This window comes from Semicossyphus pulcher, unplaced genomic scaffold (assembly GCF_022749685.1).
Source record: "Semicossyphus pulcher isolate SPU_LCO1_2020_fin unplaced genomic scaffold, fSemPul1.0.p SCAF_12, whole genome shotgun sequence".
NCBI classification, from domain to species: Eukaryota; Metazoa; Chordata; class Actinopteri; order Labriformes; family Labridae; genus Semicossyphus; species Semicossyphus pulcher.
Genome location: NW_027211626.1, coordinates 10292266 through 10316620, shown reverse-complemented (window position 1 = coordinate 10316620; position 24355 = coordinate 10292266). Strand labels below are relative to the sequence as shown.

The 24355-nt window shown below is 41.4% G+C and overlaps 1 protein-coding gene across 3 annotated transcripts; it reads left to right on the top strand.

Moving 5' to 3' along the window:
* The first annotated feature begins 1733 nt into the window (after nt 1-1733).
* slka (STE20-like kinase a) lies at nt 1734-24303 on the top strand. 3 transcript variants are annotated; one of them, XM_069658964.1, is made up of 19 exons: nt 1734-2300; nt 6178-6342; nt 8887-8935; nt 9507-9656; nt 10484-10556; nt 10907-11101; nt 11322-11403; nt 11597-11728; nt 11850-13106; nt 13208-13338; nt 13798-13921; nt 14249-14428; nt 17882-17953; nt 19003-19132; nt 20417-20541; nt 20640-20834; nt 22085-22210; nt 22451-22564; nt 22700-24303. In XM_069658964.1, exons 1-19 carry the CDS (start codon nt 2151-2153, stop codon nt 22844-22846), a joined length of 3597 nt encoding a protein of 1198 aa, XP_069515065.1. In that variant the 5' UTR covers nt 1734-2150; the 3' UTR covers nt 22847-24303. The 3 variants fall into 3 exon arrangements, with proteins under 3 accessions (XP_069515065.1, XP_069515064.1, XP_069515066.1); XM_069658963.1 differs by lacking the exon at nt 17882-17953 and adding an exon at nt 16222-16314; XM_069658965.1 differs by lacking the exon at nt 17882-17953.
* Nucleotides 24304-24355: the final 52 nt, after the last annotated feature.

Below are 24355 nucleotides of genomic sequence, written 5' to 3'. Positions count from 1 at the left end.
CGCTACATAACATAGTTATGAATTCATGTGTTGTGTTGCATTTTATGTTATGTTTTTTATTATTATTATTTGTGGAGAGCAACAACTAAGGTATGATCCCGTACTTGCTGACAAGTAGCTACAACTCTGAAGTATATTTTATTATATTATATTACGTTATATTTAAGCATGTCTTCCTACTTTTCACGTCTACTCACCATTACAGTGGAAAAAAGTTATCTTTGCTCTGCTACATTCATTTGACAGTTACAGTTTCAAGGGTTTCAGTTTCAAATTTCATTGAAAGTCTTCATCATGTTGTAAAAATGTATGTACACTATTGTATACAATAGGCCTACATTAGGCCTACATTTTGTTGATGACAGTTCAGTACTTATTTACTTACTATATCTTTTATGTTTTGAACCTTTTCTTGTAATGGATTTTTTATTTTTTTTAATTATTATTATTTTAGTACAGTACTCTTTAGTAAGAATACATTGTGTAATGTATTTGATCTAACTAAAGGATCTGTATGCTGCCCTGAACGTATAGCTTGATGTGGTAAGTTTCAAGTGATTCAAGAAACAAAAAACAAAAAATCTGTGAGCTTATTCTATTTCACTATGGTTTTAGATCCAACAGTGAGTTATAATGAGCAACATCCTTTTAATCCTATATTGTAATATTTGAAAGTGCATTAATATGGGAATTTACATACCTTTTGCTATGACTTCTTAAAATAAAAAGGTTAACCATACTTAGCCATAAAATAATCCCTTGTCTGTTTTATCACTTGGCTTTACAAAAGTACTAGACTATGACTGTTTAATAACTGTGACATAGTTGAGAAGATTAATTAGCCTGCATCATCTGACACCAAACACCATGTAACATAACGTAGGCCTGAAGGGGCTAAAATGTATAACAACTTCTACCATTTTTTCCTCAGCATGACGACAGGAACTCAAGAAGCATGCGTAGAAGAGCCGAGCAGCTGAGCCGCTGAGCACGTCCTGCCGAGGAGATTCAGGAAACAGATACAGCTCACCAACCGTGTCAAGCTCACTACTGACAGGGCAACTGACAGCGGAAATATCTACATCTAGTCTCCGAAGTAAACGTATTAAAATGGGTTTCTCTTGTTAAGGCAATTCAGAACCGACCCTAGCAACACAACTTTTTCGTACCATTTAATGATGGTAACGGTACATTCCATGTTGTTCAACAACGGTTAGAAGCGTTAACGATACGCAAAAGACGTAAAGCCGTTATCGCATATACGTAAAGGTCACTCCTCAAACGTTTGTTTGAGAACGTTTTTCCCATGAACACTGTTTAAACAGCACAAAAGACAGCCGATGAAACATATTTGTTTATTTTTGTCTTTTTTATTTGCTGTTTGCTATTTTAATCGACAAAAGGTGCCTTTCACTAGGCCTATTCATTGCACTATTGTCTATTATCTCCTGTCTATAAGTGTTGCTGTGTTATTTGAATTATATATATTTGTTTGTGTTACTTTTGTCTAACCTGTCCTTGTTTCTAAGTTTAGTATGTCAATTTGTATGTCTGTACTTTGAGAGCTAAGAAAAACAGGAGTCAAATTCCTTGTATGTGCCTACATACTTGGACAATACAACTGATTCTGATTCTAACATTGTTTTCTGGTACCAGCTTTATTTTGAACGTTTCTAACGGAAACCCATGTCATGACGTCAGTCAGCTTGACGCTAGTCCGCTAACTTCTGTCTGTGTGGTCATCCAACCGAAGCATGGGATCATTTTGACTCTCCGCTTTAAACACGCTTACGTAAAATGATGAAAATGCCGTTTCGAGTGTGGTGATATTTGTGATCGATATATTTTCTTTATTTATACGGAAACACCAGCCTGTGAGGAACAGCGAACTCTTCTCTGTATCCCTGTAGCGTCCTGTGAACACAGCTAGCTGTGATGTGACTATGAACAACCGCCGTCGAGGGAAGTTATAATTGACATTATCATAGCTGAATGGCTACAACAGCAGCTTGTCTGCCCTCATTTAACGCCTGCATGCTGTTATTTCGATAGCCGTTTGAGCTCCGCGTCGGGAGGAACCGCTACATTTTCTTGGCGGAAATAACCGGAGAGACCGCATCAACAGCAGCTCTGTAGTTCATCCCGAGAAGATGTCTTTCTTCAATTTTCGGAAGATATTCAAACTGGGCCCCGACAAGAAGAAGAAGCAGTATGAACACGTACATAGAGACGTTAACCCAGAGGAAATATGGGACATCATTGGTGAACTGGGGGATGGAGCGTTTGGTAAAGTGTTCAAGGTAATGTATTATTACATCCGCCTTGGGGTTTTCTAACCTATTTCTTAAAAGACTCTCGCTTCCATTGTGTTTCATTCTGCATGGGGCTTCAGATGACAGCAGTGATATCACAGTCCTCATGCAGGCCACATCTTTCAGGCCCTCAATTATGAATTTTTGTTTCAAGTGCTCGTGTGACAGTTCGCCCATACTGTTTAATGTACTTGAGCTGCCTACTGAAATCTTCCCTGTGTGGATATGTAACTGTGACCCAGCACTGTGTTAAGTGACCGATTTAACTTAGCTGGTAAGTGTGTCAGGGACAATTCCCCATGTTGGAGATTTGAGGTATGCCCTGTTGTTACATTGTTGTGTTATAACTATGACTTTGACATGTCATTGAGCTGCACTTGGCCTCAGTCAGACTCATGAAGATAGAGTTAACTTCAAAAGAGTAAACATGGCTGCCCAGATGTCTAAGTGGATGGTGTGAGGATGCACTAAGAAATCATAGGATACACAGATAAACAGCACAGAAAACAATCACAAGAGCAGATCCCCCTAGAAGTCAAACGTGTCACTCCCAGCCTGTATATAAATTCTAGCATAGTGGTTAACGGTTTGTCACCTCAGGATGATGGTCTATTTGTTTTACCACTGCATTTCACAAGAAGCAGAACTAACACCAATTACAGTATGATGCAAATTTAATAAAATAACAGCAAACAGTGCTTGTGGAAGTGAAAGGTAAATTCAGAGTGCCAGAGAGGGGGTGTTTCCTCCTTTTGTGGCTTTTTCTAAAGCTGTTATTTTCTGAGTTGGATTACATCATATTGCAAGATATTCATGGTTATGTGTACAGCACCTGTAATCTCTGCTACCTGTTGTAGCCTACCTCTCCAGGTTGACTTTGTGTGAATTATTGCCAAGATCAACCTGTGAATAGGTGAAAAAAAAAATCAACGGAGTGGAGGTTAGTGCAGCTTTCTCTCTGTGACTTACCATTCCTGGAACTCCCATGATCAAATAATAATGCAGCTAATGGCCCAGAAATCTTAATTTGACACTTCCCAGGCCTGTGTCCTGTGTGATGAAAGCCAGAAGACTTTCATGTCTTTTATAAGCCAAATATACAGCGGATGGCCCGGCCACCATCGGGTCACATTACTGTCAACACAGTACGTATTTCATCAGTTATTTCACAGGCGTTTGATGATGGCTGCCTCATTTGGGTGGGGTGACAAAGATTGCCAGCAAATTGTGAATCAGCTGTGAAAGAGTTATGTGTACACTTAAACATCAACAGGCTGTAGTTACCTTTTTTTTTATAGTGAAGAGGCGTTTCATTATTTTGTTTGGGCCTAACAAAAACTGGTGACATAATTCTGTATGCAAATCCAGTCAGCTCACATGATTTGATCGGCATACGTGCCATTTAAAATGATTTGAGAGATTCTGCCGAGGCGTGTGTCCATGCATTACAGCGAGAGGGCTGTTAGATTCATCCTTATTGCAATCCATTCATATTCAGACAGGTGGAATAATTTACCCGTCTTAAAAGATCGATTTCATAATGTGCAGGATCGTGAGATTTGTCAACATGACACCCACAGACACTCTCGTTTAATCCCTCAAAACGAGCCAGTATTGTAAAATGTCATGTACATAATGACTGAAGGCCACACACACCACTTGAATAGCTCAATAGCAGACAAATAATCTGTGCTCTCTCCATCCATCATGAAGCTAATGTTTAGTCTGTGTGAATTAGTGAATTGTAGACAGGAGTCGACCAGCACAAAGGGAAAGACAGAAGCAGTGTGTCAGGTCGGTGCTGTGTAAATATAGGGTGTGACACACTCTACACTGTTGGTTATGCTAACACTCCCTCCCTGTTCTTTTTCCTTAACTCCCTGAGATTGTGTCTGTATCCATAAACATTAAGTCTAGAGCCGGCCTTAAAATAACTTCTTGGCTACTTGTTTGGCGGAGTGTGTGGTCATTTTTTCATCAGTTTCTCCAGTATAGCCGCCTTAATGCCTGAATGTAGATTCTGGGGCATGGGTTACAATCATAGACTGAATATAAAAGTTCTGTTCTAAAAGTAATGCCACTGCTAAAGCACCTAAAACCTGTGTTCTATAAAGACCAACAGGGGCGACTCCACTGGTTGCAGAAGAAAGACCGATTGCATGGGACCAGATGAGAAAATGACCGTACTTCTCACTTTATTTTAAAACAGTAAACATTTTCCCGATGAGTTTATGGTCTCAATAGCTTGTTTCTACCCTTCACCAATACAGCATGGTTGGCATCTTGTATATTATGTTCCAGTTGAGAGTCAGATTGACAATAAAGTTTTAGGACATGGCAACCTGCGAGTAACAAGTTGCTACATCATTTGCCTGTCGACCAGGATCGAGAAAAATAACATGACATGGCCAAAAATGTAGCCCACAACTCTATTCCATGGCTGACTTCACATTCACTTCTTATTTACAGTTTATTGTTATGATGTAGACATTAATTTGACATTTCCATTATCAGAAACCTAGGAAATGTATACATTTGTTTAATGAAATCTTCATACAACTGCCACTGTAACACATTTGGAGTAATAATCATTTAGATTTTCATTAAATAAATGTCTGTTAAGTCACTATCTATCGCCGAATGAGGTAACCCAATGGTGATTCAGTTTCAGTTTTCAGTTTAGTAGTTTATTTCGGACCTGTATAAAGGAAACAAGAAAACAAAACAGTAATGGACAGACATAAAAATATAAAATAAATAAATAAATACTTTACAATAGACAACATGAAAATTGAAAACAAAACATGATGTTTAGATTTCCCATATCCGAAAAGGAGTGGGAAGAAGTGAAACTTATTTATTCCCACCTCAATATAATCTATAGTCTAATACATATGTATGTATATCTTAATATGATAGAGTCTATGTTTCTGGGTGTTCGGTGCGACTTTCGTGGGAAAGAAATCACAAGCGACGCCCAGTTAGTGACACTTTTTCCGTCACCCAGCAGTGGTTGGTCTGCCAGAGAGGGTAGGCGGAGCTAAGCGGCTGCTTTTTCCAGTCTCTGCAAGTGTTGTGAGTAAACAGTAATCTGCTATGGCTGAACAAACACAACAAACAACAAAGATAGATGACTACCGATAGCCTACAACTTAAAAAACAAGTGAAAATCCACTCAGATGAAGGCAAACAGTCTGAAAAGGAAAGCGACCGTCAGCGAGTTACAACCGGAGGACATCACACATGCAACACTGTCTGGGATATGTGGGAAGTGAGCTCCCGCAATTACTGTTTATCGCCGTAGGTGCTGCCAAAGAGAACGAAACTTAAATCTTTGAGATTACAGTTTTAAGATTACAGTTATCGTGTCAAAGTGAGAGCAAAGAGCGAAAGGAGAGGGAAGAAAAGGAAGAGGAGGTGGTGAGCAAGGGTGGTTTTGTTCCAGTAGGTCAGAAGATGATGGGGCATATTGGAAATACTTCGTCTTCAGATGGGTATTTGGGGGCTTTTTCTTCCTGAGTGATTTTCCGTTTCAATATTTAACAATGTGTTATCGTAAGGTCAGTATGAAATGTATTTATAAAGATTGCTTTGATCTACACAAGCCATAAAGTGCTCCAGTGTTTACTGCTCCACATTCAAAATGGCTTTTGTCTTAAATTAAATTGTTAATGCTGATGGATGTTCTTCCTCAATAGCTGCTCCACTGTAAGCTAATTGTTCTGCAGTCCAGCCTGCAGCAGTATCAGAAATGTATTGAACAGCATACTCATTGATGCATTGTTCTCTTCCTTTCATTAGTATTACATTGTGTATTGTGAAAGTATAGTCAATTTCCTGTTATTGACATCAATGTTGCTTTCAGGCTCAGAACAAGCAGAATGGGACCCTCGCTGCTGCCAAGGTTATTGACACAAAGACCGAGGATGAGCTGGAGGACTACATGGTAGAAATAGACATCTTGGCCTCCTGCAACCACCACCACATCGTCAAACTGCTGGACGCCTTTTATTTTGAAGGCAAACTTTGGGTAAGCAAGCCTCGTTTGTTGCTGTTGATTTGAAGCCAAGGAGACACAGGGGCGGTGAACCAGTCACGCACAGAGACACACAAATTCATTACAAGCTACTGTTTGTTTTGCTGCTACTCAGAGGATTCTTATATCATATGATTAAAGGATACTAGCAGTGCATTTCTTCCTGTGGAAGAGTTTAATACTGTTAATAGGACACAGCTCTAGGTGAAGGCTGCCTGTTCAGCTGCAAGGTCGCCTGACCCTCCAGAGGTCACAGGTCATCCAGAAAAAATGACTATTGATCTTTTTATACCCCCCTCATGAAGCTTAAGCAGCGGCTTCTTTATAGAGACGAACGTGTAAATTCTCTTAACTCATTTTTTAAAAGGCTCACGCCTGCTTCAGTTATAAAAAGCCGTTTTATTACGAGCAGAGAGTTGAGTCACATTGCACTTTTAATACATGGTCAGTAGATCCCATTCTGTGTGCTGTAAGAGGCCCCACAGCAATTAGGTCCTGGCAGGTGGTGTCATGTGACCATCCCTTGTGGACTGGCCGCAGCTATGGGATGATAATGGAGTGGTTTTGGTGGCTGGAGAAAGTGCTCGTGAATAATTCAGAGCTGCATACAGGTCTGTCCCTGCGGCCCCCTGTCTCCAAAGCGGCATGACGAATGTGTAACTTCCTCTGCTCTGCATGTGTTGAGTTAATTTATGATAATTGTGTTCCTCTTTTTCCTACGTTGTTATTCAAGAAAAATATGTTGATAAAAAAAGATTCACGATGTTCAATCAAACCTGAGATACGGATCAAACTAGTTAAGATTTGTGTACTTACACCTTGTGCAACACAGAATCATAAGCAACTAATTTACAGGCGAGATTCCCACGGCACAGTAAATTGTCATGCAGAACAGGAACTACCGCTTGGTTTCTCCTCTTTGTTTGAAAAGGGTGGTGCTCGGCTGTAGCTGTGATTGATTTTTGTGTATCATCTGATACCATGAGCTGCAACCTAGCTGGCAAAGCCTATAGCTAGATGAAGTGGTGGTTGGGTGCATTACATCAGCTCTTACCACTGAGGTCAGAAGCTGGTCAGTTTAACCTCTTGATAACAGTATTAGGGAACAATGATTTGTTCATCTAATGTGCTGTGGCTTCTCAGAGATGAGGAAATATGCTTGGTGAACTGGTGGATTCATAGTTCTCTTACAGCTTCCACTGTTCTTTTAATTGTGTAATATTAAGACGTTCACGCTATGATTGACAAGTGGAAGTCAATTTAAGTTCCTTTTATTAACTCCCTGGATATTTCATCAGTACATTTCCTTTTAAAGCTTTCCCTTTTAAAACATTACAGTTTACATATTTATATCTAGAGTGTTTGTTTGTGGCTACACGTTTGCTGCTTTATCTCCTGAGTATTCGGTTATTCTCACCAAAATGAGGAAGTCGTTTTTCATCAGAATGTATGATGAAATATCCGGGATGTGAGTCACATGTTGACATGTGCACAAAGATTGTTCTAACATGACCAACCATCACAACCTACTCTGCACACTTTTGCAGGTGCATCTTAAAGAAACTGTGATGATATATTATTATCGGCACGTTATCGGTATCTGCAGATTATGGCTTGAAAATGACATATCAGCATCGGCAGATATGTCATTTTTCTGCTGATATTTTCCGCAGATAAAACAACGCTTTAATTATGCCTAAATGCTCGATGATTCCCTAAAAAAGCTTGACGTAACGCTACGACATTAACTCTGCACGAGTGTGCGTGTGCACTGCCTGCACCACACCTCTTCCACTGAGCGTGAAGAAGGGTGCAAGATGAATGCTGCTGTTTTTCAACGTTTCTGAAAAAAGACAGCAAGGTGATTTCATGCTATTGTCAGGATTGCCTCTGGGAGAGCATCATCCAAGCCTGTCTAAAGAAAATGTTACATACAAATAAATATGTATGAGCATTTTGTACATAACCTAAGTTTAAGCAGTTTTCTCATATTGCCCAGTGAATGTGTACATTTTAAAAAGCACTGTATTATGTTATTTCTGCATCTGCCAGTGAGCCACTACAATAAGAGTAGGCATGATCCACTACAGGGGACAATTGGTGTTCTCTGCAGTAAGGTGGAAAAAAACATGTGTAATATATCGGTATCGATATTGGCAGAAAGGGCTGAAAAATATCAGCATATCAGATATCAGCAAAAAAAATCCATTATCGTGCATCCCTATATTTTACAAGCTGGCAATCTCTGAATTGTGAAGATATTCCCTGAAAAAAAACCAAACATGTTTTCATAGAGGAAGCAAGCTCAGGGTGGCTGTCTCATGTCTGATCGATAGGCTTCTTGGAATGTCTCCACAGCCTAATCAATAACACAGAATGCAGGTTCTGATGTCTTTCCCATAAAGGTCATGTTGTTCACCTACCTTAGATAACACAAGTTCCTCTTCCCAATTAATATGTCATTTATCAGAGCTCATAATGACTTAAATTAGTGCTTCACCTATCTTACTGTACCTTTGTTGTGTTTAACTTTTGCAGATCCTGATTGAGTTCTGTGCGGGTGGTGCAGTGGATGCCATCATGCTGGGTAAGTCCCTACTTCATTGAGGGAAACAGAAAAAAGAGAAGTCCTGAAGCTTTTTCTTTCCTACATCCTCGAGTGCCAGCTCTTTTTATTCCATCCAGAAGCCTCCTCTGTGGGATTTTTTCCCCCCCTTGCCAGTTAAAGAGGCCACTCCAACTGTGTAATTATTGAAGCTCAGATTTCAAGGAGTGGTTTGTCCACTTTCACGCAGTTTCTCTCTCTTGGTTTGAAGCTTGCAGCAACACCTCAACATTTTCTCTTGCTTCTGAAGTACACTGACAAAGAGGATACCAATTAATTCACTTCACCGTCGGATGTTGGTGCATTTGGCTCTGTGCTCTGACTCACATACAGCAAATTTCTTCCCTCAGATTTGTCCAGTCATACATGCTGGCTGGTTTCAGGGTGGAGATTTTTGCTCCAGTTGCCATTGGATACGAACAGGCTTTCATATTTGATGCTAATATATCCAAAATGGCTTAATCTGTGTGTGTTAAAATATGTCTGAAAACTATAATAACAACATAAAAAATGGGGAAAAAATGAGATGAATGGTAAATGTTCTTACCCACAGAACTGGAGAGGCCACTGACAGAGCCTCAGATCCGAGTGGTGTGTAGGCAGACCTTGGAGGCCTTAATTTACCTCCATGACACCAAGGTCATCCATAGAGACTTGAAAGCTGGGAACATTCTCCTCTCCTTGGATGGAGAAGTGAAACTGGGTAAAAGAAAATCTCTTTTTATTTTTTTTTTAACATGAAGGATTATTCAGGTACTTTGCTTTAGAAAATACGCAGAATAACAACTGAGTCACTGTTGATTCTCTCTCAGATGCTTGTCCTTGGTGGCCTCACTAAACCTTCCTGCAGGGCCAGCACTAATAGGCCTAAAAAGCTAATTAGCAAAGTCAATTGTGGATCCTTTAGGCAGCAGTGCGTTGGCATCCAGCTGAGCTATGTGACTGTAGGGAGTACAGCACGGTGTTTACATGTGTTAAAACTCCAAATATTCATTCATGTGGCGCCATGTAAAAGGAAAAAAAAATGTAGCCCCAAAGGAGAGAACTGTAGTTTTTTTTACACACCTTTTATGTATGAGAGTTGCTGCTATGTTGACTTGGTTACATAATATTCCACTAAAGTAAAAGTGGCCATGTTGCTGCTGGAGCATCCATAGATACCGGCTCACTGGTGATTCACATTCTGTAGGCAGAGGGTCATGACGGAGCCGGGCAAACAATAATTATCAAGCAGTCAGCAGGGACTTAATGATAGATCTGTCTTTCCCTCTACTGTATACATACTGTGTGCGAGAAGAGGAGAGCAGGCTGAAATAGTTGCACAGGTAACAGAATGCTGGGAAGGATTATGGAGCTATTTAAAAGGAAGATTGAGGCTTTTCCGGTGATATTTTGTAATGTAATAGTCGTGATATATTTTATTTTATAGCTTCTGTTCCACTTGAGTCACCGTTTAACACAGACGGTCGTATTGTTACAGTTTGGTTTGATTCACTGATGAAGAGAATCATGATTTATTTCTTCTTTCAGCTGACTTCGGGGTATCTGCTAAAAATACCAAGACGTTGCAGAGAAGAGACTCTTTCATCGGCACTCCGTATTGGTGAGTCATGCAGCCTGAACACAAGAGGGCATTTACCCCTTTCCGTCTGATAATCGTCCTAGCGTGTCCAACAGCTATGGGTGATGATTCTTCTATACAGTAGCTCAACAGCTGCTATGAATTGTGGGATAACAAAAAAGGCCTCATTCGGAAATCATTAGCACTTAAGTATTGGATGACCTCAGCTTTAAATACTGACGGAATCCAAGATGGAAATGCTCACACATACCATTTTATCGTCTTTTATTACCCTGGAAAGAAAGATATTAAACAACATTAACACATTTACATGCAGTCCAAAACTAGAGTTAGTTGTTCTAATTACAAACCAACTGGCTTCTAATTTTCAGGATGGCCCCAGAGGTGGTGATGTGCGAAACTTCCAAGGACCGTCCGTACGACTACAAGGCCGACATCTGGTCCCTCGGGGTAACCCTGATAGAGCTGGCACAGATCGAGCCACCAAACCACGAGATGAATCCCATGAGGGTGCTGCTGAAAATAGCCAAGTCCGAGCCGCCCACACTCATGCATCCCTCTCGCTGGTGAGTTGGTGCGCTGGTGGCAACAAGAGAGGTGGCACTGGAATGTTTGCAGATTGAAGATCAGGATATGTTGACTGTTTGGTGTTTGACAACTGGGTGATTGTTAATCCTTGACTTGGGGGGAAGAATGGTCTAACTTTTGATCCACTAAGCAGGACATAGGGACATGTACGCCGTGCTTCAGCCAGCAGACTGATTTTGTTTTATTTATTCTTGAAAGGTCGCCAGAGTTCAACGACTTTCTGCGGAAAGCACTCGATAAGAATGTGGACAATAGGTGGAGCTCAGTACAGCTTCTGCAGGTGAGCTGCCTCACCCAAATATACTCCATTCTCTTATCTCAAAGTACACATCCACATAACCCACAGAACACAATAAATCACCTGAATGTGTGTATTTTACACTCTTATATTTTAAGAGTGCATTTTCTGCTTTGATCTTGGTTTTAGATTTAGTTTTCATATCAATGTCTTGTGCTCCTCTTTGTCTCCGCAGCATCCTTTCGTCACTAGTGTGACTAACAGCAGACCTCTCAGAGAGCTCATCGCTGAGGCCAAAGCTGAAGTCACAGAGGAGATCGATTATAGTAAAGAGGAGGAGGAGGAGGAAGACCCTGATACACCTCTGGTATGTAATATTGTTGGCTACGGCTCTACTGTAGCAGCTGTTGTTTTTGTGTAAGACTTAGTGATGTGACCTTTTCTATCACTCACTGATGACAATTTGTTATTGTCATCTGTTGGCTCAGGCGGCTCCAGGGCACAAGCGAGCTCCGTCAGACGCCAGCGTGGCCAGCTCAGAGGATGACAAAGTCCCACCCACTCCCTCCACGCTGGAATCTGTTACAGAAAAGACGGAGGCCGAGCCTGCTGAGGACCGGACCAGCGATAAGCTCTCTGATGAAGGACTTGGAACAAGTGAGGTCGACAAGGCCGAGGAGGAGAAACTCAATGAGGTGTCTGATGTCGGTAATGAAGACCCGGCATCGAGGATAACTGAGCCCACCAAGGACTTGATCGCACAAGCTCCTACAGAGCCGAAACCAGAAGAGGGTAAAGCTGAAGAGATTCCTCCGGAGCCTGCTGTTTCACAACCAGAAGAAAATGGTGAACCAATCCAAGAACTCGTTCCAGACGGTCAAGAAACAGTGGAGGAACAGAAGGAGGCACCCGAAGAGAAAACAGAGGAAGAACCGACCAAAATAATCGAAGACGAAAAAGAGAAAGAGGAGGGAAAAGAAGAAGGAGAAGAAACAGAAAAAGAAGCAGGTACAGAAGATTCCAAAGAATCACAAGAGCAACCTGAAGTCATATCAGAGAAACCAGAATCCATATCAGGAGAAGTGGAACAAGCAGAAGAAGAAAGCAGAGAACCAGATGAGGAGATCCCTCCACAAAAAGCGACAGAAGACAGAATAGAAGACACAGTTAATGGCACGGATGTAAATACAGACACAGAGAATATTGAATCAGATGTGATAGACATTAACATAAATGGGGAAACAGACACAAAGTCGAGTGTGGACGAGTCTCCCGCTGAGGTTCTGTTGGAGAAGGAGGCCGCAGAAGTTCAGCCGGAGGAGAAACCTAAGGATGAGGCTCCTGAGGAGGCAGAGCACCCTGAACAAGACAATCACCCCAGAGAGGAGGCAGAACCGGAGGAAACAGTGCCACCTGAATCCACAAATGGAGTCAGCGATGAAGCCAAAGACACCTCAGGGGATACAGAACAAGCGGTCCCATGTGAAGACGTCCCTGTTAAGGAAGATGAGGAGAAAGCTACTCCTGCAGATGAGATCACTTCCCAAGATGCCGTCTCTGTCCAGGAGAGTGAAACTGATTCAGAATCAAAGATGGAGCATGGAAGTCCCGCTGTGATCAAATCAGATGTAGAGAAGGACTCTGACTCTGGAAGCAGCTCTGCTGCTGATAGCAACAGCCTCGACCTCAATCTGTCCATCTCTAGCTTCCTGTCCAAGAGCAAAGAAGGCTCTATCTCTATGCAGGTATATTAATCTCTCCCTCACTCCTAACTTCAATTGCTAAATGATCAGCCCTGTATTTATGATTCGAGCCCCCTAAAAAAAAATCCTGTTTTCCTTTGTAGGAGGCCAAACGTCAGAAGAAGACGCTGAAGAAGACGCGTAAGTTCATGGTGGATGGCGTGGAGGTCAGTGTGACGACATCAAAGATAGTGACGGATTACGACACCAAGAGCGAAGAGATGAGGTTCCTGAGGTGCGTCTGTATCTGTTCAGCTCTCTATACCGACGGTCTAAATATGTGACATGCCCTATTTAACATGCCTGCTTTAAATAGTTCTTGTTCATCTCACGACTCCCACAGCTTTTTGCAAATGCCAGACAGGGACATCTCATGTGGTGAATGCTGCATTATGTTACTGTCATCCCCCTTTTTGCCTTTTAGAGACATGCTGCTCTGAGTGTTTGGACAAGTGCTGTCTGATTACTGTCTGTGGGGTTCATGAGCCTGTGTCAGTAAAACACAGAGTTAACATGAGATAATTTCACAGGACCATTAAAGCAGGAAAATAGTAACTTATTAATTATTGTAAAAAATCTTATATTGTATTTTAAAAATATGTCATAAAGAAACATTTCAGGCATGAAAAATGAAAGTTTTTATGAGTAAAATCTAAATATGGCGACACCCTGTTTGTGTTGGTGGTTTCCTCAGGCGGCAGGAGTTGAGAGAGCTGCGCCTCCTGCAGAAGGAGGAGCAGAGGGCCCAGCAGCAGCTGAGCAACAAGCTGCAGCAGCAGAGAGAGCAGATCTACCGGCGCTTTGAACAGGAAACGACTGTGAGTCAGTTTGTTCGTACCACAGTGTGTTTTTATTTGGCCAACTCCAAGGAAACGAGCTGCTTCACCTCAAAGTTGGTCGTAATCTGCCAGAGAGACTTGCATGCAGCATTTAGAGTGATACCAGTGTGTCTCTGTCACGCCATTATGAGGCTGTCATACTGTCTTACAGCCAGGTTGAAATGATACCATATCATTTTTCTCTCCCTCATAAACAATGGAGAACTGAAGCAATCTGTATAAAACTTTTAGTACTGAACCACACATAATCACTTATCATTGTTTTGTCAGGCCTGCGTCAGTGTTTGTTTCTTCTGTCCTTTGCAGGCTAAGAAGCGTCAGTACGACCAAGAAGTGGAGAATCTTGAGAAGAAGCAGAAGCAGACCATCGAGCGACTCGAGCAGGATCACACCAGCCGGCTCCGAGACGAAGCCAAACGCATCAAAGGGGATCAAGACAAGGAGCTGTCCAAGTTCCAAAACATGCTGAAGAACCGGAAGAAAGAGGTACAGTCGTGCATGGCCGCTTCTGCGTGGAGGTGCCTTCAGTTTGGGGTCACATGTATTTGCATGTCATAGATTCGAGCAGTTAAATAGTGCATGTGTTTAACAACTTAGCCGGTGGCATACTTGGCTGTGTCCTATTAATCCTCTGGGAGTGGTGTTTCTTTTGCCTTCCGCCTGGTGCTGTGCGTGTGCAAACGATAGCAACAGACTCCCTGTGCTATCTTTCTCCTAGATGCTGCTAGCTCCATGTTGTTGTATCCATTATTCATCCGCCCTGAGGCTTCTGGATGCCTCCTTAGCAATGGTGTGCTACTGGGGTCTATTTGTTATTATAAGAGAACTCTTTAATAAAGGTTCAGTCTCAGGATAAGCGTCATACTTATCATGATGGTGTGCTGGGCTTCTTATTATATGCGGGGTCTCTTCATTAGCCTTTCTCTGCTTGACAGCCTTAAATGCTTTGTTGGGTGTTTTGGGTGTGCTTGCAGTTGTTGTGTTTCGCTTTATGCAGCTTTTTTATGGCAGCAGTGCCGGTTGGCATCCATTGTGTTTTATGATGCCTCGGTGGTGGTTGTGCTGTTCTCACTTTGCTTTCTGGGCCACTTAGAGTAAATTTTACTGTGCAGGTTGGCTTAAAGCTTCATTTCTTTCCACTTTTTTATGGTTGTTTAGCCTCAAAAATACAATCTTTTGATACAATGTGTAATATATATTCAATGTTGTTTATTTTGTTCAAAATGTTCTGTTAATGTGTTATTAACTAACCATGTCTCTTGTATGAGTGTGTGAGGTGGCTTTGGTCATGGGATGGCCGCATTTTCAAGACTTTTCCGAGTGGTGTTGTGATAATTTGATGATATAATCTTAAACGCCTTAGTGCAGAGTAACTGATGTGGAATCATCTGAAACATGTGTATTCAAGGATTGAAGGGTTTCAACCATTTAAGAAATCAATTGACGTATGTGTTGCAATGCTACAAGTGCATTTTCATAGAATGAAACAGTGCCCCGGCTGCTCTCCATTTAACAGTAAACAGTCACTTTAGTGTTACACTATAAACAACTAAAAAAATGGGTAGACCCGAAATAAAGAGAACAGGAAACCATGGGTTTGTGGCTTTTAGCTCCTGCGCCCTGCAGGCTGTTGAAAAGTCTATTACCTAAAGATGAAAGCTGTCGGTGAAACCAGAAGTGTGTGCCTTGATGCTACGACATCGTCAAGTTTGTGTTCTATGTGCGTAACCTAAACCTGCTGCTGCCTTAAGGTACAGTCAGGATGTATTTCTGTGGTACATTCAGGGCCAGTTAGGTACAGATTTATCTCTGAATATTTCTCAGGAAAAGTCAGGATTATTTCTTAAAGTCAGGGTTGTTAAATCCAGATGATTCCAACTCAGTTACTCTGTTTTTAATTGCTCCGGGGATAATACTCGTCTAAATGGCTGTGGGACTTAATTGAATGCAAAGTAATACAGAGCTGATCTTGAGACTAACATCTTCTGCCATGTACCAGTCCAATCTTTCTTGTGACAAAATCATGACTTCTCTCTAACGCGTGCAGTTAAAACAAACAGTTGTGACAGTATTTGCTCTTTCAAACTACTAATCAAAAGACTGACTGATTAGTTCAAGGGAACGTCAGTCTGTGGGAATTAGGCATGCTGACTTCAGATCAGTTGGTGGCTGGATGCAGTTTCCCTCCTCTCTAAGTGGGCCTTGCATGTCTCATACTGTTGTTGGCCAAGATTTTCAGAACATAAAAACATGAACCGGTTTGTGCACACACACTGTAGGCCAAACAGGAAGTTGGACAGTCACCCAAATACTTGAGAAAAGAGCTCATGAAACGCATAAAGGAGGACCTATCGCTCCTTAAAACTGCAGAGGTAAACTCTCACCTGCTGTCTCTCACTCTGTGAACGAGTAAGATTACTGCCTGTCTCTCTCCTTTCCCTCTCTCCCTGTAACCTCATTCTTCTACTGTATTCATGTGAACACAAACACAAAGATTTGTGTCTGTAATCGCTCCGGATTTGCCTTCAAATGTAACTTTTTATTTGAATGTCTTAAAAATAGACATTATGGAGTAACAGGACAATACAAATAAATCTTGGGACTTAAGCTGAAACAGCCACACTTCAAACTGAATAGCGTTTAGCGAGTTGTTGAATCAAATAGTCCCTTTACAGCTGTTTATTTAAACCAGAAGAATAGCCAAATAATACTCACTTCTATCACGTAATTTTATCTCTAAATTTAATTTTCAAGAAATACAGTTTATTATGAAATACATCAGGGTGAAGATATGAAAATAAGAGCTAAAATAATAGTCTAATTAGTCAATTGACAGATAAGTTTTGAAGACACCTCATTTTTTATCTGTACCGAACATACATTTCAAACACTATAGCAAAGAGAAGTATTAGAATGGGATTCAGATAACTATCACAATTAAAAATCATTCAAATTATAAAATAAAATGACTTTGTCTTTATTGATAGGACAGCTGAAGAGAGACAGGAAATGTGGGGTGTAGAGAGTGGGGGATGACATGCACCAAATGATCGGCAGACCGAGAGTCGAGCCTGCGATCAGTGCATTGACTTTAGCCTCTATACATAGAGCACCTGCTCTACCAACTGAGCTAAACCAGCGCCCTTAAAGTGACATTTTAAAAACATAACGCAAGAATAATCCATACAATGAAAAGCACTTTGTGCAGTTGCTTTGCAATAAGGCTAATTAGTTGTAAGTTGCCCCAAGAAAAACCAAGTGTTAATTTAGTCATATTTTAAGCAGCATCAGTACAAATTAATTTCAGCTAAAAATAATGTAAAATACAGACAATTAAAGAAATTGTGTCGTATTATTATTATTATTATATTATTTTTTCTGCTCAAAATAAAATAAAATAAGATCAAAATAAATTCCCCTTTGCTCGTTTGTTGCTGAGATGACTTGTGCAGAAATAGTAGGGAGCAGTGAATTATCGAACAACAGAGTGATTACAGACACAGTTTGTGTTTCCACTGCAGAATCTGTACTGAAAACTCTTTCCAAACTTTGTTTCCTGTGCATGAATTAGACACGAGTCTTGAGTCCTTTACTTTGAAAGGTCATTCTTAGATTATTAACACTACATGAGCTGTTAGCATGGAAAGTAACAAACCTGCTCTTTTGCAAGACGGATTAAAACCAAAGCGCTGGAGTTCTGAGCAGCTTTCAAGCATGAGAAGAAGTGTTTAATAACTTATTAACCGACTTCCTCCTAACGTTTACCCCGAGCTGTGCTGTGCCGCCTTAAACTCACCGATTATTCCCAAAGTGGAAAAGGGCCATCTCTTACATAAGTTAGAAAGAATCAGTGTGTGTGATGGTGTGTGTGTGTGTGAGATCCTCAGTCTGCTGTGTGCTGTCTGTCCCTGATCAGGGCAAGTGTGCTCTCCTCCGCAGGCAGTGGCCCAGGTTATGATACAGTCTTTTCAGTTGTCCTCATGTGCACTCTTCAACGCTCAGATGCAGGATGTAAGTCCCCCACACCCTCCCCCGCCCTGTTTCTCTCCGTCTCTGGCCCATACTTAGATGTGAGCGATGTTTAGCGACAGGCTAGCTTGTGATGGTTCAGAGCGACACATGTAAGCATGGGCTGCGTTGTATTTTTTTTGAGTGTTGTCATCACTGTGTTTGTGCAGTGGTTCTCTCTTCCTCTCCTGCTCAGTATTTTTCTCCACCAATCCACAGATGTTCTACGTCGTATCTGTGTGTTTTTTATATGATAGTCTACACCGTCTGCATCAGACTAACGTATCGAGCCAGGGAGTAGACGTGTACGCTGCTCTGCCCCAGAGGTGCTGTAGTCGCCTGTCTGGATCCATGTTTGTCTCCATCAGCCCAAGCTCCAAATATAGTAGACTGCCTTTCATTATGAATGCAATAGTCACATGTATGGTGCATAATTTGGTAATGGTAACACAGTGGATTCAGCTGTCTACAGTTATTAACTTATTAAGTAGATTACTCTTAATTAAAGTCACATCATAGCAGCACATGACCTGCAAATTGCCACCAGCTTGCTTTCAGACATAAACAATCTTTTTTTTTTTACCAAGTGTAAAGTTAGAAATATAATTAACAGATAATTCTGGCTCTTTATAAAGTGAGTCATGTGTAATGTAGGTCAGACGGGCTCTGGACGATGTGAACGTCGATGTCGGTGTTGTCTCACATTAAGCTGTGAATCTGAATCTTCACTGAACTGTTAACTTCTCTCTCTCTCTCTTCACCTCCATTGTGGATCGTTGCCATCCATGATCTCTGCGTGTCTCTCCCTCTGACTCCAGCTGATGATGTGACATCTTAGTGCCTCTGTGTTGTACTGAACTTGAAGTGCTCGTTGAGATTATATAACTTTGTTCCAGGCAGATTTGATAACTAAGAGTAAATCATTTAGTATTGTGCCGTGTTGCTGTGCTGTCTCTCTCTCTCTCTCTCTATGCTCTCATCTGTCCCTGTGTCTGTGTGGCCTCCATGGCTTCCTCTGCTCACTGCTCCTCTTCTTCTCTCCGGCTCATCAGGAGCAGGAGTTCCTACAGAAGCAGCAGCAGGAGCTGGACGGAGCTCTGAAGAAAATCATCCAGCAGCATAAACTGGAGATCGCCACTATAGAGAGAGACTGCCTGAACCACAAACAGCAGCTGATGAGAGGTAGGAGATGTAATCAGGCATCTTTCCGTTACACTATATTCATATCTGTGTGTTATGACATTTAAATTGTAGAGACTTGACACTTGGAGGCTAGTTGTAGAAGTAGGAGTAATTTAAATGAGCCTTTATGAACTATTTTACACGATGAAATCAGAAAGAAATACATTAATAACTTTAAGGAGATTCAGATTTCCATTGAAATAAATGTCTGTTAAGTCTGTCTATCACCGAATGAGGTAACACAATGGTGATTGAGCCTATGGCCCACTGATGAAAGCCTTTGCACTTGCAGTATGACAGACTGGGTGTCTGTGGCGACATTTGCAGAAAAAATCACAAGTGGTACCCAGTTAGTGACACGTTTTCCATCACCCAGCAGTGGTTGGTCTGCCAGAGAGGGTAGGCGGAGCTAAGCGGCTGCTTTTCCGGTCCCTGCAAGTGTTGCGAGTAAACAGTAATCTACTATGGCTGAACAAACAAAGAAAAGATCGATGACTACAGATACAACTTCAAAAATAAGTGAAAATCCAAAGAAAAAGAAACAAATTCAACGCTCAGATGAAGGCAAACAGTCTGAAAAGGAAAGCGACCGCCAGCAAGGAAAATCAAGAGTTACAACCGGAGCCAACCGTGGACGTCACACATGCAATTGCCGTTTATCGCCATAGGTGCCGCCAAAGAGAACGAAACTCAGATTATCACTTCAATTTAAAAGGACAACAAACGTATGATGAATCAAAAAGGTCTATACTGAATGCTTCAGCTGATTGGAAAGCTGTTACGATGCGTTCAAGTGCCGGTGAGAAACATGGTGACACTCCAGGCTCTAATTTCCATACCAAACCAGCAGACTTAAGTTATCAGTCCGTGCTTAGACTGTGTTACCATTTAATTTGACAAAAAACTTAACTCAAGCAATCCAACTCATTTGAGATATCCTGTGTAATTTTCAAACCTCTCCACATTAATTTTCATAACAGAGACTTGAAACCAAGAACAGCCTGAAAAGTTAATACAACTTTATTTCACTTTTGATTCATTCTCAGCTCGTAAAGAAAGCGTATGACATTATTTACACACAGCTGTCTGAGCGTGACATGCAGTCATGAGAATACAGACATGCTTGTTTGAAAAGACGTGTTCCAGCATGTCCAACTTGCTTTGTTTCCCTCGCCGTACTCGTCACGGCCTAACATGCATGTACATGTTTGCCTTGTCACACTTGTGTGGCGTGACTTCATTATTCATGTGTGTGTATTGTACTTGTGTGTGTGTGTTTCGTAGCTCGAGAGGCAGCCATGTGGGAGTTGGAAGAGCGCCACCTGCAGGAGAAGCACCAGCAGCTGAAGCAGCAGCTGAAAGACCAGTACTTCCTGCAGAGACACCAGCTGCTGAAGAGGCATGAGAAAGTAAGAGCCAAGGAGAAAAAAAACGACTCTGGGGAATATGTTGAATTTTTTAACTAACGCTGCTGGACTCAAAAACTGTCGGCATGTTTGTTTTAAAGGAAATGGAGCAGATGCAGCGCTACAACCAGCGGCTGATCGAGGAAATGAAAAACAAACAGACTCAGGAGAGAGTCCGTCTGCCCAAGATCCAGCGCAGCGAGGCCAAGACCCGCATGGCCATGTTCAAGAAGAGCCTCCGCATCACAGCCACCGCATCCGTCACCCCAGAGATGGAGAGAGAGAAGATAAAACAGGTGCAGGCGCTGCGACCTCATGCTGCTGGTGTTTCACATTTTCTGCTCGTCACATTTAAGCAGAAGTGACTAAACATGCAAAATCTTTTTTTAGCAACACTATGTCATCCGGCATTCAGTCACACCTCGACTCTGCCCAACACAAACACAGTGCTTTTAATGATCCCACCCTCTGCAACTTTCCAGCCATCATTTTACGAGCTCTACCGGCTCCATCATCCTCAACATGTTGATTTGTTCGGATAAGACCAGTAGGAAGTAGCCTGGAGGAAATGTTTAACGTCTTATGAATTCTCTGGTATAAATAGGGTTTTGCCTGACACCTGGGTTTTCACATGTCTATTTTGTTACAGGCTGTTTTATACAGGGCAAGATTTCCTGTTTGGCTAGTGATTGTCTCACTTTTCTGTTCATTTTTAGTTCATATTTTTTGGAGTTAAAAAAAATGATGAGTTCCAGGACTGGAAAAGACATTTCAGAGATACACTGCTTTAATAAGCCTTTAAAATATACATTTTACACATAAAGCAAGCTGCCTGTAAGACTTACTGTAAAGGGGTAATGATTCTGAACGTGTCTGTAAAACTAGCAAGGACACTGAACATTAATATCAACTCTGAAAAACATCGTCCTTCCCCTGCGTCAGTACTAGCAACTGTAGTTGGGAGACCGTGTTTTCTGTAGGCAGATTCGGTTAGCTTCAGCTTCACTCGTAGCTGCTAATTAGCTTAATAGCTAACTTGTAAGGGGTTGCTGTTTTAGCTCGGTGAATAGAGCAGGCGCACCATATACAGAGGGAAACTTCCTCGTTGGATCAGCTTGTAGGTTTGACTTCAAGCCCACTCTCTCCTCCTGTCACTCTTCACTGTCCTATCACATAAAGGCAAAAGGCCACAAAAATAATCATTAAAAAAAGTGGTTAAAGTGCATAAAACAGGTGTTTTCTTCACTAAGTGCAGCAAAACACAATACAATGCCGTTTTTACAACTATTGTACTTGAAGCAGAGCTTATCTAGACACATCTGACAACTATAACTTAACAACCAATGAAAAGCACTCGCTTCACTGTGCCCATGGTTCATCCTCAAACTCACAAGTAGGAGAGACTTGGTGCTACACCGGTCGGAAGACTCGTCCTGTAACACTACAGACAAGTCTAACAAAGGCAAAGGAAACAGTCCCTTCTGTCCAAGTAGCTTTGTTTGGTGCATTTTTTTTAAATTGCGTTATTGTCGTATTTTTGTTCCAGTTTGGTGTTCAGGAGGAAAAGAGGCAGAAGAACGAGAGGCTCCATCAGCACCAGAAACACGAGAACCAGATGAGGGATTTGCAGCTGCAGTGTGACTCAAACATCAGGGAGCTGCAGCAGCTACAGGTGGGGCCACAAGAATTGAGATCGCACGCTAATCGGTTACACACACTTATAAATATACTATAAATATATTTTCATCCATATATATTCCTAAAGATGTATATCCTTTAATCTATACTGTGCAATTATTTCATGCAGTTCTTTATATACTGTGCTATCCTACTGTGCGATCATAGTACAATTCCACACACAATGCATGTTATTGATTAATCCTGAGACACTATTTTAAACCTGTTCTCACAGAATGAGAAGTGCCACCTCCTGATCGAGCATGAGACCCAAAAGCTGAAGGAGCTTGATGAGGAGCACAGCCAGGAGATAAAGGAGTGGAGAGAGAAGCTGCGACCCAGGAAAAAGGTATATTTAACATCCATTTACTCTTTGACATAAGCAAGTTAAATACTTCTCTTATAAAACATGTCTACAGTTGCACCATGTTCAGCATAAAGCTCCTGCACAGTGTCAGCTGTTTGTGTCTGCTGCCCCCTGCAGGCGTTAGAGGAGGAGTTCACGCGGAAGCTCCAGGAGCAGGAGGTCTTCTTCAAGATGAGCGGCGAGTCCGAATGCCTTAACCCCACCACACAGAGTCGAGTGTCCAAATTCTACCCCATTCCCAACCTGCACAACTCAGGTTTATAGCCCCGTGTCTACGAAACAGACTCCTGCTAAACCCAGACTGACTCCTCCTGGTGGAGCGGCGCCATTCCTCCGACCGTTACTGAAAACACATTCACTGCTTTGACTCCACCGTTAGTGAGCATGACGTGCCTACACACCGGTTCCTCACTTGATCGATTTTTCTCAGCCTGTTGGGAAACGTCTGATGGATAATATGCACTTTTTCGAGCATGTTTAAAAATGTTTAAAAAGTCGGTAGCTGAGGCCCATCATGCTTTACAGTTTAAGCACAGCCTGCTACAGTATGAATGATCTCCAGTGCCTCATATGTTCCTTCTTTTTCTGCATTTAGGCCCTTTCATGTGTTTTCTCCGGCTTGCAGTAAATACAGATCCCCCTGAATGTCATGCACTTAGATTACTGGTTATCATAATCACAAGATGTTCAGAGATTATTTTAATTATTCGACATAAGCTGCATTTGCTGCATTAAAGGTAGAGCTGGTTCGAGGGAGACGTGCTGATGAGTAAAGAAAAAGTGGTAAAAAGGAATGTACTGTGTTGTAAATGACGCCCTGAGTAAAATGTTACATGTCTGCACCTACATCTGAGGTTAACAAGATCCCACGATGGTTTCACAGTCTTGAGAGGTGAATAAACATTTCATGTCAGTGCTGTGCTCCCAAACACACCTGTTCAGTTAGAAGACACAGAGGAGAGCTGTTACGTCCTAGAGAATGCTGATACAGTTTTTAATGAATATATAGAAATTAAATCACTTGACCTTCTCGGAGTTAGCTTGAGCGACGGTCTCACAATCGAATGCTTTGTTGTGAAGTGCTAAAGGAATGTAAAGCTGTTGATTTGCACTGTTTTGCCACATGAGCTAAAGGATAAAAATATGCAGTAGTAAACTGTCGGACAGTTTGTCTCATTGAGCCCGTTCAAACTCCAAACTGACTGAGTTGCTTTTTTATTTTCTTCAAATACGCCCTTTAGTATTTTATGACCACATCTAGTTTTCTAAAAGTATTCCTGATTTATCGATGCTGTAGTTGCTTTCCTTTTTGTGAGCCCAGTGTCGTATGAGAGGTAAAATGCTGTATCTGTCTGAATTTCCTTCGCTGTATTTCAAGTATTGACGGTTCACACAGAGAGACTTCAACTTACCTGTTTCTGCTACTGCATATCATCGCTGCATGTTATTATTTCTGTTTGCTGACATTAACACAGACAACATTGTTTTTGTCATGGATGCTGGATTTTTATCGGAGTCAGTGTCTTGTGAATTACACCACACGCTCCATAGATTTCAAATATTTTTTTATTTTGTTAAGTTACAGCATTTGGATGTGTCCATACGTTCTACCACAATGAATATTCTTAGTATACGCATTTTTGATGTCAGATCAAATGTATTTAAAGTGTCTTTATAAATGGACATCTTTTGTTTTTGTTGTAAATAAAATATTGACTGTTTATTTGACATTGGAAACACCTTCTGTGAAGTCGATTGAGTCACACAAATATA